The 18536-nt window shown below is 38.2% G+C and overlaps 1 protein-coding gene across 2 annotated transcripts in view; it reads right to left on the reverse strand.

Moving 5' to 3' along the window:
• Window positions 1-18536, reverse strand: part of LOC124776225 (vacuolar protein sorting-associated protein 18 homolog) — a 267952-nt gene that overhangs the window by 140814 nt on the left and 108602 nt on the right. For both annotated transcript variants that reach the window (XM_047251081.1, XM_047251082.1), the window contains 3 exons: window positions 16779-16945; window positions 3788-3923; window positions 1266-1484 (listed from right to left, as the gene is read on the reverse strand). In XM_047251081.1, coding sequence (XP_047107037.1) covers window positions 1266-1484; window positions 3788-3923; window positions 16779-16945 — 522 coding nt within the window. The remainder of the gene's footprint in view (window positions 1-1265; window positions 1485-3787; window positions 3924-16778; window positions 16946-18536) is intronic.

Raw genomic sequence — 18536 nt, forward strand, 5'->3', positions numbered from 1 at the left:
CACAAAATTACAATGCTCCAGTGCATCAGTCACAAATTTGTGATGACTGACTGGCTGCAGCAGGCCTGAAAGTTCTTCAGCACCCTTGAGAAAATTTGATACACAGCATGAAGCATTTCTACATGGAAAAATCTCCTGCTTGTGAGGCATGACAGGTGATCACAGTTGCCAGAAGTTATTTGTAAAAGTTGTCTCACTAGTGATTAAGAAGACTACAGATATTCACTGTGTGTAGCAAGAATTATTTTAAAAATGTAGAATAATCAGAGTTGTGTTGTAAAAATTTCCCAGTACACTTTGTACAGTATTTTGAATCCCACAATCAGCTTTATGACCAAATCAACTTCCCCGTTTCTCTGCATCAGATTTTGGCACATACCAGTAAAGGGCATATGGGGCTAGGGACATAGGAGCTTATAATCTGTGGACTTCTGCAGATTCATCTTTATTCTTAATGTTATGCAGAAGTGACAGTTCATCCCAAAATCACAGGCATCCAAAGACAATGAAAGTGGAGTTGTGAAGCAGGGAGCTCAAGCTGGTCTTTGCTTCTCTATTCTTTAAGTATTTGAAATTTGTCACGTACACATAATTTTCTGTGGTTTCATGGAAGTAAACCATGGATGCAAAAAATAAAATAAATAAATTAATTAATTAAATAAAAACATAGGGCAGTTTAGATTTTAATGTCCCGTCAACAATGAGGCCATTTGAGAGGTAGACAAAGGTCAGACTGAGGGTGTATAGAGAAGCAGTTGTGTCCTTTTCATAGTAACTATCACAGTATTTTCTTACATGATTTAGAGGAACTGTAGAAATCCTAAATCGGGCTGGTTGGTTGATTTGGGGGATGCGACCAAAGAGCAAGTTTATTAGTCCCATCGTATTAGGGAAAGGATGGTGAAGGAAGTCGGCCATGCCCTTTCAAAGGAATTATCCTGGAATTTGCCTAAAGTGATTTAGAAAAATCTTGGAAAACCTAAATCAGGATGGCTGGACGTGGGTTTGAACCGTCATCCTCTAGAATCCGAGTCCACTGCGCCATCTTACTTGGTAAATTGGGTTGGCTGAACAGAAAATGGGATCTTGACCCTCCAGGACAAGAGTCCAGCATCTTAACAACTGCATCAGTTTCCTCAGTCATGTAATCCAAAAAAATAATGAACACTAATCAATGACCTATTACTGAGCAGTTTCTAAAATACAAGCACATGCTGCAAGCACGTGATTATACAACTACAAGATATCAAAGTAAAGACACTTACCAATTTTCAGCCACAACTTTTTACGCAGATCACTGTCTGCCTGAGGTAAATTCGCCGTTTGCTTTGCCAGTCCAACATCCACAGTCAGTGCAAGGTCTACTGCTGCTTCCCACAGGCCAAGCAGTGCTGACAACTGGACACAGGCCTCAGTCAGGTGAAGCTCACGACAAAGCCGTAAGGCGTAGTGAATATCATAGCACACCATACTTGGTTCTTGACCTGTTTTTAGATAATGAACATATTTTTTGTCATCAAATCATGTATGGTATAATAATATGTAGTGTATCATTGTGTCTAAGAAGTCTCCATACAACCGTAGACTTTGTACATCTGGGGAAATAAGTAGTTATTTTATTGGTATCCTTGCTTGAAAGTTGACAAAAAGCATCTCTGACAATCTTGTACTGTTTTGTTCCAGTATTGCACTGTTTCAGTTGTGAAGCCATGGCTAATGTAAACAGACAGTTACACTGTTGAAGAGTGATTAGCACGTGCATGCAAAACTGTACTGAGGTGATCCTGTGACCCCGGCAGAGCTGCCAAAACTGTCTCCCCCCCCCCCCCAAAAAAAAATAACTTCAAAGATTTAGTAAATTTTATAACTTCAAAAGTAGGTTTAACAAAAATTAAAAATTACTAAGAAAAATATTATACATATTCATGACACTGAACATAACAACCAAAATATATCATTGTAGTAAATAAATTACAAATTGTATGCACTTTCTAAAAAGATTGTAGTAAAAGAACATATGAATCTTATTGTTTATGGCAGCTAGTGTACACTGTTTTAGTATGATGTATTATAAACAACAGTTTTCATCTGCTCCTCATAAATTATTATTAGTGGATAAATTATTAAATATAAACAAAAATAGCTATAATTAAGAGTTGCAAAAATATTCCTTTCCATAAATTGTGTTTTTATTAGAATTCTGCTTTGCATTTCCTTGCTTTGGGTGCTTTTACCTCATTGATTATACCACTGAAGTTCAGTTTAGCAACTGTGTCTCATTTTATCAACAAGATCGATGAATCTGACAGTCTGCTTCCACCTACATAGGCTAACCAGCTCTTAACCCGTATTTTGGGGATAAAAACACCTTCAAAATATTCAAATGAGAAGCTGTATAAAAAATAATAATAAAAAAACTTCAAAATATCCAAATGGGAAGCTGTATCAAAGCTTTTCATCAGCTGGCACTTGAAAACAGCTATTTTGCTAATCAGTTCTGCTATTTCAATGTCTGCTATTTGGCTCCCACAGCAGTTCATTTTTCACAATGTGATATAAATTTTTTTTAGGCATTTCCTTAACCAAAACTTAAGGTCAGTTGAAATGGTGTGAAATATGAGAGACCTGTTTTCCATTTCGCGTATTATTTTATTAAATATTTTGAAACACTCTAGCTCAAACAGTCTCACTTCAGTCCCAGTCAGGATAAATCAGAAGCCTTTGGCCATATAGCAGATTTGCTTCAGTACCAGCTTTCTGACCTCTGAGATCCTATAATACCACAGTGAAGTAGCAGCAAGAATTTCAATGTGGAACCTGAGTGAGCTGTGTAGGTGGCACATGTGTGAGCCAAGCATATTGTTGCAAATCATATGAGGTCTGTTCAAAAAATTCTGGAACATACATAATTTTGCACCAATGGATGTGTTGGGGCGAAATGTGGTAGGCATCCCTGCACATGCCTGTGTTTAAAGTGCAACTGCTGGAAGTTTCATCGTTGCATGTCTGTTAGTTACTGTTCAGTGCTGTATTAAGTAGAATGTTGTGTTGGACAGTTTGCAAATTTCACAGTGGAAGAGTTAGAGGAACACGGCATCTACTTTAAAGTTTGCATGAAACTCAAGATGAAGGTGAATACGTAAGCTGTACTCACTGTTACGAGTGGTTCACACAGCATGTCAGGAACATCAACGAAATTGTGCATTCCAATCAAAGACTAAGTGCCCAAGACACTGCAGAAGAATGTGACATTTCAGTTGGATCATGTCATGAAATACTGACACAGCATCTTGCAATGCACCATGGCTCATGAGTCAAGACCAGAAAGACCTGCACCTTTCAGTCTGTGAAGGGCACAAATGAGAATAAGACATTCCTTAAGAGAACAGTAACTGGTGATGAGATGTGGGTCTATGATTATGATGTTCAGACCAAGGTTCAGTCTTCACAATTGGTTGGGAAAGATTCTCCAAGATCTAAAAAAGAGGACCTTAATAATGTGTGTGAATTCCTAAGGGACCAAACTGCTGAGGTGATCGGTCCCTAGACTTACACACTACTTTAACTTACACTAACTTACGCTAAGAACAACACACACACCCACGCCCCAGGGAGGACTCAAAGCTCCGGCGGAAGGGGCTGCACAATCAGTGACGTGGCGCCTCTAACCATGTGGCCATTACGTTAATATATATCTACATTTTGTCCTTTCTAATTCGACAGTGGGATGGGCTTACCTATAATTAACACATTTGCTGCAAATGATATGCAATTTGTCTATACTTACCCTGTGAGGCAAGATAATGCATAAGCTCATCTGGCTTCATTCTAGCGTAAAGTGACAGCAGATAGTTGTGGATAGCTTGTTGTTGGCAGTGTAGGGTATTAACACAGAATTCAAGATATCGTATAGCCTCATTAGCCTGAAAGGAGGAAAAATACATTTATGTCCACATTGTCCTGCTACTATCTACAGCACTAGCATAATTCTATGTACTTAATTTTATTAATGGAAAAAAATCTAGGTATGAGCACATGACATTTGGTACTTAAAAATAATGTACATTAATTTTTTTATTTGCTTGTCATTTCGTGACATGTTTTGGTTATTGCCATCATTGTATACTTTTCTTTGGCACTTGAGGATACATTTTCATTGAATACTCTTTGTTTTGACTGTTCTATGACCTGCTTCCAATGATGGATGGCAACAGCAAAATAATTCCAAATGAAATTTTAAAAATCCTTCAGTTATATAAGAAGATCATTTTGAAAAGATAAGATCACTTAAGCCACAAGTCCTTTATTTATACACACAACCAGTTTCGTAGTTTTCTCCCCCCCCCCCCCCCCTTCCCCCCAATCTGAAAATGACTGGACTTTGTAGTATTTTCATCCTGTATATACTTTTTCATTTTATTTCTGTTTTCTTGCTACCTTATGTGAGTATTGGTCTACCAGTTTGTACAGATTACACCTGATGATAGAGAATACACCTCATGTTTCAGCTAAAATGCTGTGGAACTGGTTGTGTCTATAAATAAGGACTTAAGCTAAAGCAGCCTATCTTTCAAAATGATATAACCAATCCATGGATGCTCTGACTGCTGCCCTGACTGCAAAGTCTGCTGCAATATAAAAATTATTTATTTGTGTGAACTCCATACTTGAAATGACAATAAATCATTGTGTGTGTTGCTCGTATCATAGACATACATGTTTACTTCAAGCTTTTCTTTCCAATAATGGTTTTGTTTAAGTGAAAAACTCAAAGCAAACAATGACAGGGATGACACCACCTACACGACCTCATAAAATAATATACTGTCAGTGACAAAGTATAATTATGTCTTTCACAGACATTTCAGCTGTAACTGCATCATTAGTCAGCAGAATGAGCAAAGTGAAGATGGGTCACACCATGCAGTATACCTCCATGAAACAACTATCACCAGAATCAATTGACAGGACCACTTAAACATCCTTCATGATGAGTTAGAAGCTTTTATTTTAATTTGATTTTCTTCTTTTTTAAGTCCTCAGTCTTCCTCCTGGTTTGATGCGACCCACCATGAATTCCTCTCCTGCACTAACTTCTTCATCTCAGACCAGTCCTTGCACTTTATGTCCTCAATTATTTGTTGGATATGTTCCAATCTCTGTCTTCCCCTGCGGCTTTTACCCTCTATCGTTCCCCCAAATACCATGAAGGTTACCCCCTGATGTCACAGCACATGCCCTATCATCCTGCCCCCACTTTTTGTCAATATTTTCCAATTTTTCTTTGCCAATTCTGTGGAGAACCACCTCATTCCTTATCATATCAGTCCACCTGATTTTTAACACATTCTATTGTAACACCATATTTGAAATGCTTCAGTTCTCGTCTGTTCTGGTTTTCGCACTGTCCATGATTCACTACCATACAATTCTGTGCCCCAAATGTACATTCATAGAAATTTCTTTGATACTAGTAGACTTCTCTCAGTCAGGCATGCCCTCTTTGCCTGTGCTAGTCTGCTTTTTATGCTCTCCTTGCTTCATCCATCATGGGTTAGTTTGCTTCAGAGGTAGCAGAATTCCTTATCATATACGTCATGATCGCCAATTTTGATACTAAGTTTCTCACTATTCTAATTTCTACTATGTCTCATCACCTCTGTCTTTTCCTGTTTACTCTCAATCTATAATCTCTCCTCATTAGACTGTTCATTCCACCCACCAAATACTGTAATTATTCATCACTTTCACTGAAGATTGTAATGTCATCAGCGAATCTTATCATGGGTATCCTGTCGCCCTGAATTTTACCCATGATAAGATTCGCTGATGACATTGCAATCTTCAGTGAAAGTGATGAATAATTCCACTCTTGAATCTTTCTTTTATTTTCATCACTGATTCTTCAGAGCTATAGGTTGGACAGCAAGGGTGAAAGGTTGTATCCCTGTCCTATTCCCCTTTTTAATCCAAGAACTTCTGATCCCCCAATCTCATTGTTGTCTCTTGGCCCTCAACAATATTTTATATTACCTGTCTTTCCCTACATCTCACTCCTATCTTTTTCAGTACTTTAAACATCCTGCACCATTTTACACTTTCAAACACTTTTTCTAGACTAAAAAATCCTATGACTATATCTTGATTTTTCTTCAGCATTGCACCTATTACCAGGTGCAAGGTGAGAACTGCCTCTCTGGTGCCACTGTCTTTCTAAAGTCAAACTGATTGTCATATAACATATTCTCAATTTTATTTTCCATTCTTCTGTATATTATCCTTGTCAGCGGGTGCAATGCATGAGCTGTCAAGCTGATTGTGTCATAGTTCTTGTACTTATATGTCCTGTTAGCTTCAGAAATGTGTGGATGGAATTTTTCCAAAAGTTCAATGGTATGTCACAGCTCTCACAGATTCTACACATTAATTTGAATAGTGATTTGGTTGCCTCTTTCCTCAATGACTTTACAAATTCTGACAGAATGTTACCTATCCTTGTCTCTTATCTTATGTCAAGCCTTCCAAAGCTGTTTTATGAGGGCAAGTCAAATGAAAACCTTAATTTTTTTTAATATTATTTTTTGTGCAGAAGTGGTACAAAGCTGTATCACTTTTCAACATAATCTCCCCCACGCTCAATGCAAGTCCTCCAGCACTTACAAAGTGCATAAATTCCTTTAGAAAAAAATTCTTTTGGTAGTCTGCGCAACCACTCATTCACCGCATGGCATACCTCTTCATCAGAATGGAACTTCTTTCCACCCATTGCGTCTTTGAGTGGTCCAAACATATGGAAATTACTTGGGGCAAGGTCTGGTCAGTATGGTGGATGAGGAAGACACTCAAAATGCAGGTCTGTGATTGTTGCAACTGTTGTACGGGCAGTGTGGGGCCTTGCATTGTCATGTTGCAAAAGGACACCTGCTCACAGCAATCCACATCGCTTTGATTTGATTGCAGGCCGCAGATGATATTTTAGGAGATCTGTGTATGATGCACTGGTGACAGTGGTCCCTCTAGGCATGTAATGTTCCAAAATGATGCCTTTTTCATCCCAAAAGAGAGTCAGCATAACCTTCCCTGCTGATGGTTCTGTTCGAAACTTCTTTGGTTTTGGTGATGAGGAATGGTGCCATTCCTTGCTCACTCTCTTCATTTCCGGTTGGTGGAAGCAAACCCAGGTTTCATCCCCAGTAACGATTCTTCCAAGGAAGCCATCACTTTCTCATTCAAAGTGCCGAAGAAGTTCTTCACAAGCAACAACACGTCGTTCTCTCATTTCAGGAGTCAGCTGCCATGGCACCCATCTTGCAGACACTTTGTGAAACTGTAGCACACCATGCACAATGTGGTGTGCTGACCCATGACTAATCTGTAAACATACTGCAATGTCATTCAGTGTCACTCAGCGGTTTTCCTTCACTATGGCTTCAACTGCTACAATGTTCTGTGGAGTCACAACTCGTTGTGCCTGACCTGGATGAGGACCATTTGCGAACTTCCTACTCCATTCATAGACTTGCTGCTGTGACAAACCTGCATCACCATACCGAACCTTCATTCGTCGATGAATTTCAATAGGTTTCACAACTTCACTACACAAAAACCTAATAACAGAAAGCTGTTCTTACCTGGTGCAAGTTGCAAGTGGGGCAGCCTTCTTTATACTGATACTGCGATGGTGTGTGTGCATCTGCACTATGCTGCCACCTACAGGCCATTCTGCATGCTGTTTGTAGCACGCTTACCAACTTACAGGATAACGGCATGAAATTTCGATTTGTTATTACAAATTTAAGGTTTTCATTTGACTCACCCTCGTAAATTCTGGACTCTAATACTGAAACCCCCATATCTTTCATACTGACTCCGATTTCTTCTTCTGTCACATCACCAGACAAGTCCTTGTCCCTCATAGAGACCTTCAACGTATTTTTTTTTCAACTATTAGCTTTCTATCGTGTGTTTAACAAGAGTATTCCCATTGCACTCTTAATGTTACCACCCTTGCTTTTAACTTCATTGAAGGCTGTTTTGACTTTTCTATATGCTGAGTCAGTCCATCATTTTTTTTTTTTTTTAATTTATTTTATTTTATTATTATTTTTTTAAAATTTCTTCCCATCTTTCCTGAGGCCATTTTCCCTTGGCTGTCCTGCACTTTCTATTTATTTCATTCTTAATGTATTTATATTGCTGTATGCCTTTCATTCCTTGAAAATCTGTGTACTTCCTTCTTTTGTTGCTCTATTGAAGTATTTCATCTGTTACCAAAGGTTTCTTTGCAGTCATCTTCCTTGTATCTATGTTTGTTTGCCCAACATTAGTGACTGCCCTTTTCAGAGACATTCACTCCTGTTCAACTGACAAGGGGACCGCCAGACCTGTTAATCACAGATTCTGATGAGACTTCGGTATGTTGTACAGAGGCCTGTCCTGAGCAGTTTTTCATGTTAGTTTCTTTCTTTTTTTTTCTATCAAACAGAACTTCATGAAATAGCACGTCATGTAAATTATTAAAAAAAATTTCTTTTTAAAATTCAGTCTTGATCGCACCACATATGCTACAAGAACACAGATAACCGGTTTCAGTCATATCACATGACCATCATCAGACCTGTAATTTAATTTAGAAAATTAATAGAAACCTTACTAGACTGACAATAAAATATGACAAAATGCTTATAAGGATAAAATACAATAAGACTTGTTATACCCATGGCATCCTTCGAATACTTTATAATGGTCCAAAAGATGAAATCGATAGGTTTACTACAAAATTGAACTCTGTACATCCAAAACTACAATTTACAGTTGAACATGAAAATCAAAAATGTATTAACTACCTGGATCTCATTATATCCAATAACAATGGCAAGCATTGCTTTGCCATATACAGAAAACCTACAACTACGGATGTCATTATTAATGCTAGGTCATGTCATCATGACAAATATAAGAAAGCATTTTTTAAGTCAATGATCCACAGGATGCTAAAATTACCCCTTGAAGAAAATGAGATCAAAAAAGAAACAACTATTCTAAAACAGACTGCGAAAATCAATTCTTTTGATACGAGTCAAGTTGACATTATGTTTAATAAAATGCAACAATCACAAAGTACACCACTAATAGGAGCTCATAAATACACAAAAATGACGTACATGGGGGACATATAAGATAGGATCAGTAATTTATTTTTAGAATTCTGAAATAACAATAGCATTTGAAACTAACAATACTTTGGAAAATAAATTAAGACATACTGTAGGTAACGATAACGATAGATTTCTCAGATTTTACAAGATCCAATGTGGTGATTGTAGTAAAATATACATTGGCCAAACGGGCCGGAGCTTTACTATATGATACAAAGAACATACATCAGGTACCACATGAGCAAAATCAGTCTTCGGCCATCACATAACTTTTAATAAGCATGCCGAAGAGATGGTACAACAGAATTTGTGAGTCCTTCATTAGGCTAATAAAGGCTTATTATTAAATATTTTGGAGGAGATCGAGATATATGCCCATTATAGAGATGAACCGTCAATGCTTCTCAATGAAAAAAGTTTCTCGTGAAAAACATTTTTATGATCTCTCTGACGAAATTCTATGAACACATATGTACTCTTTCCTTCAGAACATCATAGGACCCAGTTGTATCCATGGCAGAAACATACCTTAGAACAGTACGTAAATATTTATATCACAATCTTAAACTTCCAACTAGAAATATTATGAAATATGACTCCATTTTTAATAAATCAGTTTTATGACATTTTAAAAAGTGCGTGTAATATCATAGCACTCTGCAGCTGATCATTCCATTATTACATATATCACCAGTGGCAAATAAAGTTAATACAAGACAGACATACTGAATCTAGCATAGGTGTATACTTGCAGTCAAGTTACAACTCACATATCGATATGACACCGCAATGTAATGTAATGTATTGTGAATACATAGAAAGAAGGATCCTTTATTGTATGACTATATGATAGCGGAACAAACACTGGTAGCAGTTACTTCTGTAAAATATCTGGGAGTATGTGTGCAGAACGATTTGAAGTGGAATGATCATATAAAATTAATTGTTGGTAAGGCAGGTCCCAGGTTGAGATTCATTGGGAGAGTCCTTAGAAAATGTAGTCCATCAACAAGTGATTATTGCTCATCAGTGTGGGATCCGTACCAGATCGGGTTGACGGAGGAGATAGAGAAGATCCAAAGAAGAGCGGCGCGTTTTGTCACAGGGTTATTTGGTAACCGTGATAGTGTTACAGAGACGTTTAGCAAACTCAAGTGGCAGACTCTGCAAGAGAGGCGCTCTGCATCGCAGTGTAGCTTGCTCGCTAGGTTTCGAGAGGGTGCGTTTCTGGATGAGGTATCGAATATATTGCTTCCCCCTACTTATACCTCCCGAGGAGATCAAATCAGAGAGATTCGAGCGCGCACAGAGGCTTTCAGACAGTCATTCTTCCCGCGAACAATACGCAACTGGAACAGAAAAGGGAGGTAATGACAGTGGCATGTAAAGTGCCCTCCACCACACACCGTTTGGTGGCTTGCAGAGTTTAAATGTATATGTAGATGTAGAATGCCAAAGACCTTCACATCTCTGACTTTGAAACCATTGTGGTAGTACCACCATAGCCCATAGAGGGCACACTGAGTATACATCATCTTTACAGTTATTTTAAAGCTTTTAATTGATATTTTATACGATATTTAAGTAGTTCCATGGTTGTAAAGAGATACTTTATACATAACTATTTTTATGTTATTATTGTACTTTTTTTTACATTTTGACAATTATGTGAACCCATTTTACACTGATTGGATGACGTGAGGTAGAGGGAGAAGAGGTAGGCGGAGCATCTTCGTATTTAAGCGTATGCCCGCCACTTGCTGGCACCACTTGACATCACAGCAGCTGAGAAGGGTGCTCCACCTACCATCTTCGAAAGATGCTATGGGTATAACAAGTCTTATTGTATTTTATCCTTATAAGCATTTTGTCATATTTTATTGTCAATCTAGTAAGGTTTCTATTACTTTATAAATTAAACAACAGGTCTGATGATGGTCATGTGATATGACCGAAACCGGTCACCTATGTTCTTGTAGCATACGTGGTGCGATCAAGACTGAATTTTAAAAAGAAAAATTTTAAAAAAAATTTTTTGGTTGCTGTTCCAAAAATGTTTATTAAAACTTTTCATGCAAAATTATTACAATCTAGTCATTTTTACCATAGTAATTATTTTAATAAATCAGTAACTACAAGAAACTTTCTTCAAATATGTATTCTGTTTGTTACAGAATCGCTTTACTTGCTGTCGCTTCCCATGCTAAAACAGAAATAGAAGCAACCATAACACCAATCTGTAGAAAGCCATACACATTTAATGAAATCTACTGCCTTGCAGGAACAAGGATTTTTCCAAATCTATACTGGAAAACACAGTTCATTTATTTTCCAAAAGATTGTTCTTCCTTTGATGTGACTGATGCATACTTGAAGATTACTATGAAAACAGGTGTACCAAATTGATGCAGAATCAAAGAATGAATTAAAGGAATCTTCCCTCCATCCATAGACAAAACTTGTGGAATGTAATGACTGAAGTTGGTTTCCCAATTAAATTGATAAATCTCTGCAAAGTATGCATGGATGAAAGTACAAGCAGGGTTTTACTAAATGGATTAAAGTCTGATCATTTTAAAAATAAAACTGGGTTAAGATAAGGAGATGTTTTGTCCCCCCTTCTTTTCTATGTAGCTTTAGAAAGAGTAGTTAGGAAACTCAAACTGGTACCTGCTGGGATCCTCCAAGAAAGCAAAATTAACATGTTAGCATACGCAGATGACATAGTGAAATAGAGATTAAGCAATTATTTGTAGAGCTTGCAAGAGAAGCGTCAGGACTTGGCCTGAAAGTAAAAATGAGAAAACGAAATACATGATAGTTCAAAGATGTAGAGATAACCAATCACATCTAATAGTTGGTGAACACAAATTTTTGTGTGTGGAAAAGTTCAAATTTCTGGGCTCGGTGATAGATGAACAAAATCCGAGACAGATAGAAATAAAAGTGAGACTGCAAAATGCTAACTGAGCCTATTATGCAATACAAAATTTCTTACGCTCCAAACTGCTGACTAGGAAAACTAAAGTAAAGTTATATAATACAATCATTAAACCAGTTCTAATCTATGGGGAAGAAACATGGAGCCTAACAAAAACAGAACACCACCATTTACAAGTGTCTGAGAATAAAGTTTATAGAAAAATCTTTGGGTCACATTATGACAATGAATCTCAATGCTGGAAGAGAAGACACAACATAGAAATCCATGAGCTATCACAACAACCAACAATAGTAAATATAATAAATGCCAGAATACTGCAATGGGCTGGACATCTGATGAGGATGAAAGAAGACCAAATTGTACAGGGAGAAGCCATATGGCAAAAGACCAAGGGGGAGATCCAGGAGTACTTGGCACAATGAAATTTATTGCACATGCGAAAGATTGGGAATAAATAACTGGCAAGAGGCAGCACAACACAGGAGCATCTGAAGGAATCATGTAATATCGGCATGGGAGCTTCGAGTCCCTTAGAAGCCTACTACTACTACTACTACTACTACTACTACTACTACTTCCCTCAAAGCGATTTCCCTGTTAGTCTTTAGCAAGTCAGAAGCATTTTGAATTTTTTTGTGAAAATTTTAACTGCCTGTAAAAGTAAACATTACAGGGTTGACAAATCAGTACCACAAGCACGGTACCCATGAACCTTAGCCACTGCGGTACACTCACATGGTTTAAACGTGTCAAATGTTGCAAATATAGGAGGTACTCATAAAACTCCAACATTGATTTTCTCCAAAACTAGGGGCCATCGCATGAAAACCCACTAGCCAGGTACCCAGGCCATGTCCCTCTACAACGTACTGAATACTCATCAAAATCCCTGATTAACAGGTCTGTGGTCCCCTTGTGACATGTCCACTCCTCTTCAATTGAACTGCCTACTCTGGTATCTCTTATTGCAGTACCCACAACGTTAGTGAACTTCAAAATATCTCATCATTCCTCAGTACTTCAGTAGCCCACTTCCTTCAACACTGATTCTTCCAGATGAGTCTCTTAGACTTCAACTTACCCTTCATCATTACTAAATTGTGATATGAGTCTATGTCTGCACCTGGTTATTCCTTATAATCCAATATCTGCCGTTGGAATCTGTCTGGTCCTGATGTAATCCAACCAGAATCTTCCTGTGTCTCCGGGTCTTTTCCAAGTATACTTCCTCCTGTTGTGACTCTTGAACAGAGAATTCACTATCATCATCTCAAATTTGCCACAGAACTCAATTAGACTTTCTCTTCTCTCATTCCTACTTTCAAGCCCATATTCTCCTGTAACCCTTTCTTCTATTCCTTCACCTACAACCACTTTCACGCCCCCCATGATTATTAGATTTTCATCTCCCTTTACATACTGGATTACCCACCCAGTACCCTCATATACTTTCTCTCTCTACATCTGCTACCTGTGATGTTGGCACATATACCTGAATTATCATGGTTGGCACTGGTTTGCTATTGCATCTGGTGAGAACAACACTATTACTGAACCATTAACATAACTCATTCTCTGCCCTAATCACAAATCCTACTCCATTATTGCATTTTCTGCTGCTGTCGATATCCCTATATTTGTCTGACCAGAAATGCTTATCTTCTTTCCGTTTCACATCACTGACCCCTCCAATATCTAGATTGAGCCTCTTCATATCCCTTTTTATATTTTCTAGCTTTTCTACTTTATTCAAACTTCTGACATTCCATGCTACGACTCATAGAATGTTTTCGTATCATTGGTTAGTTACTTTTCTCCTCATGGTCACCTTCCCATTGACAGTCCTGGCCAGGAGATCTAAATGTGGGACAAATCCAGAATTTCTTGCCAATGGAGATATCTTCATTACACATTTTCAATTATGTGCCTATAATGCAGTGGTTTCCACTGCCTTATTTATCCTCATGCCATTGTTAATATCTGGTTCTTCAACCTTTTAGGGCCAATTTCCTGCCACAAGAGCAGTGAGTGTCCTGGACCTCTGCCAGCTGCTTCACCCTCTTTGATAAGGCTGTTGACATAATGAGGGTGACTTCTTAAGCCAGTAATCTTTGGCCATCATTGTCGATGATTTTTATTCAAAAGTTAAGAAGTAGCTGGCTTCAAACCCAGTACCCAGGATTAGCGCTCGAAGATATAACACCTAGACCATGGGTAAAGCCATGAAGCTTCTATACGCATTGTGAATTATTACACAAATAATCTTGATTATGTTGAGCACTGCACTAGACATTAATTTAATGATAAATGAAAACTACCTTACCTGGATAATTAAACATTTATTGTGGTATGGCCGGTTTTGTTCTTGGAATATCTTCAGGTTGCCAAGTTGTGCTGATGTTATCATATAAATGGTCTAGTTGTCATTTGTAGGCTGAACCTGAATCCAGAAACAATAATCACAAACATTCTGCTGACTACCTGGTGGTAGTACAGTAAACACGCACAGCATGCTGTGTCATTCTGTAGTGCCTGCTCACCATACTTTTGCCAAATACATATGACAAGATCATTTATATCGTGACTTTAGCACAACTCGGCAACACAAAGATGTTCTACGGATGAAACCGGTTGTAACACAATAAATCTAGAATGAAATTTTCACTCTGCAGCAGAGTGTGCACTGACATGAAACTTTCGGGCAGATTAAAACTGTGTGCCAGACTGAGACTTGAATGAGGAGACGAGATACTGGCAGGAGTAAAGCAGTGAGGATGGGTCACTGAGTCGTGCTTGAGCACCTCAGTTGGTAGAGCACTTGCCCACAATGGCAAAGATCCAGAGTCCAAGTCTCAGTCCAGCACACAGTTTTAATCTGCCAGGAAATGTTTATTAATACAGGTGAGGTAGTTTTCATTAATCATTAGTATTACACAAATGTTATTTCTAAGGTTTCCCACATCATCCCACAACTGAAAAGACTATATTGTCATTCTTTATCAAGGCATTCCTTATCAATGATCTCTTGATGCAACAAAACATTTGCATCCTTAATACAATAATTACATTCAGCTTCATCTTAAACAGTCAACAGTAGTCAGTATGCACTGCTACTCTGTTCGTATTCAGAAATCCCTGGCAGTAATGAAAATGTCAAAAAGCTAACCCCAACCTTACCTCTGCAGGATGAACAGTACCAACAACCAACACCACTGGTCACCTCAAGTGGATGTTAATGGAACCAGTGGTGGGGTATCAGTTCTAGTCAACCTCCCTTCACTGTCACTGTGGAGGCACAAACCACTGTTAGTCGTTTGTGTATTTAAGTGAGGAAGGGTTGTAATATCTAAATATATTGATCTCAGTCACATGATGCAAGTGGCACAACTATCGACAGAGCCACTGCAGCATTCATTTCTCGTCTGTCAATCTAAATGTGCTTCTGACTGCTTGTCCCAGAAGACCATAATTACATCTGGGCACTGATCATACCTTTTCAAGGGGATTGTGTATGAGCTGCAGAAGGACTTCTGGTGTGTCCCTGCACCCTCTACCTAACTAGTCTCAAGCAGTGTGGATATTATGCCATACTATTCCCACTGTCATAATTTCACTTCTGCAATTTCTAATTGGGTTCCATGGTCTTCACAGTTCTTGTGCCCAATAAAACTTTGACTATGGCAGGAGGAAAATTCCAAGCTGCATTTAATTATCACAGTGTTGCGCTAGTTAAGTTGCTTGAATTGCAGCATCATTTATGAAAAAAAGGTGACAAAAAATTCTCCCATACCAAAATGAGATATTCACTCTGCAAAGTGGTTGCTGAATACTGGCATACAGTGACAGTGAGGAAGAATGGGGAGAATGGGAAAACAGAGAAGCAGTGAGGGATGGGGAGGAAGAGTGGGGGACAAGAACACAAGGGAGGGGGAGAAAAAATAATAAAGAAGGGGTGTGTGTGTGTGTGTGTGTGTGTGTGTGTGTGTGTGTGTGTGTGTGTGTGAGTGAGTGAGTGAGTGAGTGAGTGAGAGAGAGAGAGAGAGAGAGAGAGAGAGAAAGAATAGTGAAGCAATGGGATGGAGAGGGAAGGTAGGAGACAAAACACAAGAAAAGAGGAGAAAGAATAATAAAGAAGGTGTGTGTGTATATTTAATTCCCAAGAAGAAGTTCTTCAACAATACTTGTAATACCATAAGCTATGCTGTCATTTCGTGTGTTATGTGTAGGATAGATTCTTTCATTTTCTTTTAACTATAGAGACTGTTACAGTTCTGGTAAAATTAAGTCAGAATTTCTAGCCACTACTTCCGCCCAGGAAATGAAATTTGTTGTACTGCTGACACATATAAGAACAGAAATGACACTACTTCTATCCTCAATACAGGTGGGTCTGTCTCATTCTGGGATAAGAGTGACCTACCCTTCCTTTTTAACTTTCCTCACTCTGCTCTCTCTTTTCCCAAAGGATGGAACTATTAGTTTCTAAAGCTAGGCAGTGTGTCATTTCTACTTTTTATTTATCTACAGCCAGTACTACATATTTCTTGTCCTGAAGGTTCTTGCCAGCAGTCCTGTCTCAAATTAATTATTTTATTGATTGGATTTTCCTTCAATACCATGATTTTCCATTTTAATAAATATTCTTTCAATACCTAGGAACTTTCAGTTTTACAAACCTGCTCACGGTCACAGCTCACAAGTGCTGGCAGTAGTTTAGTTGGACTAAGGCTTCGACCTTTTTCAATGAGGACTTGCACTGTTTCTCGAGGAATTGCCTGTATTAGCACGGGTGTAAACTGGTAAAAGAGTTCCTTCCTGTTTTGAGTCTTTAACACATCAAGTGCTGGAAGAATGAGTTATGTAATTAACACATTGAAAAATAAAATTCTATCATACATATTTTGCATATGGTAAGTCAATTTTGTACTTATGTTTGTTCAAACAAAATTATGACAGGATAAGAAAACATCACTTAACAACATTTATAGAATAGTTCTCGGTGCTAAGGTTTTCACAGACAGCATCAAAGATGGATGTATATGGCTGAAATACAATTTTATCCATTTTCCCCCCTACCAAAATATAATATCACAAAACAAAACAGTCCTACTTTCCAACACACATTATTGTTTGTTGCGAAAATTTTAATACACAGGAAGGATGGCCCAGATCACTCCCAATTCAAAAGATGTGCTGAACAGTGCACCAGCAATAAGTAATTACAACTGCAAAGAAATGATCTGCACACAGGCACTAGTGCCCTTTCTTACAAGCCTAGAAATGTCTGTTACAGTAGCTCATTTAATAAAAATCCAAAAAATAAAATAGAAACGTAAAGCAAGTGATGTCAAAGTCTGTGAGATGGGTTTTTAATATCACGATATGCTGCTTGGCAGTCAGGGGAGGAGAACCAGTGGGTAGGAAAGGATTGTACACATGAACAAGTAAGTATAACAACATGCACTGCGATCACAGCACAGCAGGTCTCTCTGCATCAATTGTCCCATTCTATCTACTGTGGGCTGGGATCATAAAATGTATGCCATTGTGTTAGTTTACATTGTCCCAAAACAGAGAAGACATTCCACTACAAAGTACACTTTCATACTGTTCCTATTAAACTGGTTGGCAAAATCTTGGTACAACTTGTCCTAAAATTATGTACTTGGGTGTTACATGTAAGTGTGGTGATATCAATATTGCAGCCTCCATTGCTGAGTGACACAGCAGACAAATACCAATTTGGTTGTTTAGGAGGCCATTATACAAAGCATGTAATCTAGATTCATATGTATTGATAGCTACAAAGACAGGAATCATTGCTATTATGGGCTGAAAGTTCACTTGCCCTATCACCTGCCAAATATTTCTAGGCCATAGTTCATCAACAACTTTTTCACTGCAGTTCTCCAGCAGTCATTGTTGGTGTTGGTGGCCTCTCTGCCAAACTGTGTAGAGAGCAGTTCACCAGGAACATATCCAGCCCATCTTTCGTTACATACTACATTTGGAGGCCCTGGCTGCTGCACATGTTAGCTACTCTGAGGCAGGACTCATGTTTAGTTCTCCAGTACTACATGTTTATGTATTACCATATATCTAATGCACTGACAAAATTGGTTTCAATAGATTAAATTAATTGTTGTGACAATTATGTGGTTTGCTAGACAGTCAGCTGCAAATAAAGATTTTTTTAAATTTTCTCAATAGTTTCTTGCGAAAACAATGTCGTCTTTCCTCCAGGGTCTCCCATTTGAGTTCCCAAAGCATCTCTGTAATATTTATGTGTATACTGAACCTAATATGTACTAGCAAATTCAGCAGCATGCCTCTCAACTGTTTCAATGTCTTCCATTAATCTGATCTGCTGGGGATCCAAAACACTCAAGCAGTATTCAAGAAGAGTCACATTAGTGCTCTGTACTGCTCTGCAG

Source organism: Schistocerca piceifrons, chromosome 2, assembly GCF_021461385.2.
Source record: "Schistocerca piceifrons isolate TAMUIC-IGC-003096 chromosome 2, iqSchPice1.1, whole genome shotgun sequence".
NCBI lineage: Eukaryota > Metazoa > Arthropoda > Insecta > Orthoptera > Acrididae > Schistocerca > Schistocerca piceifrons.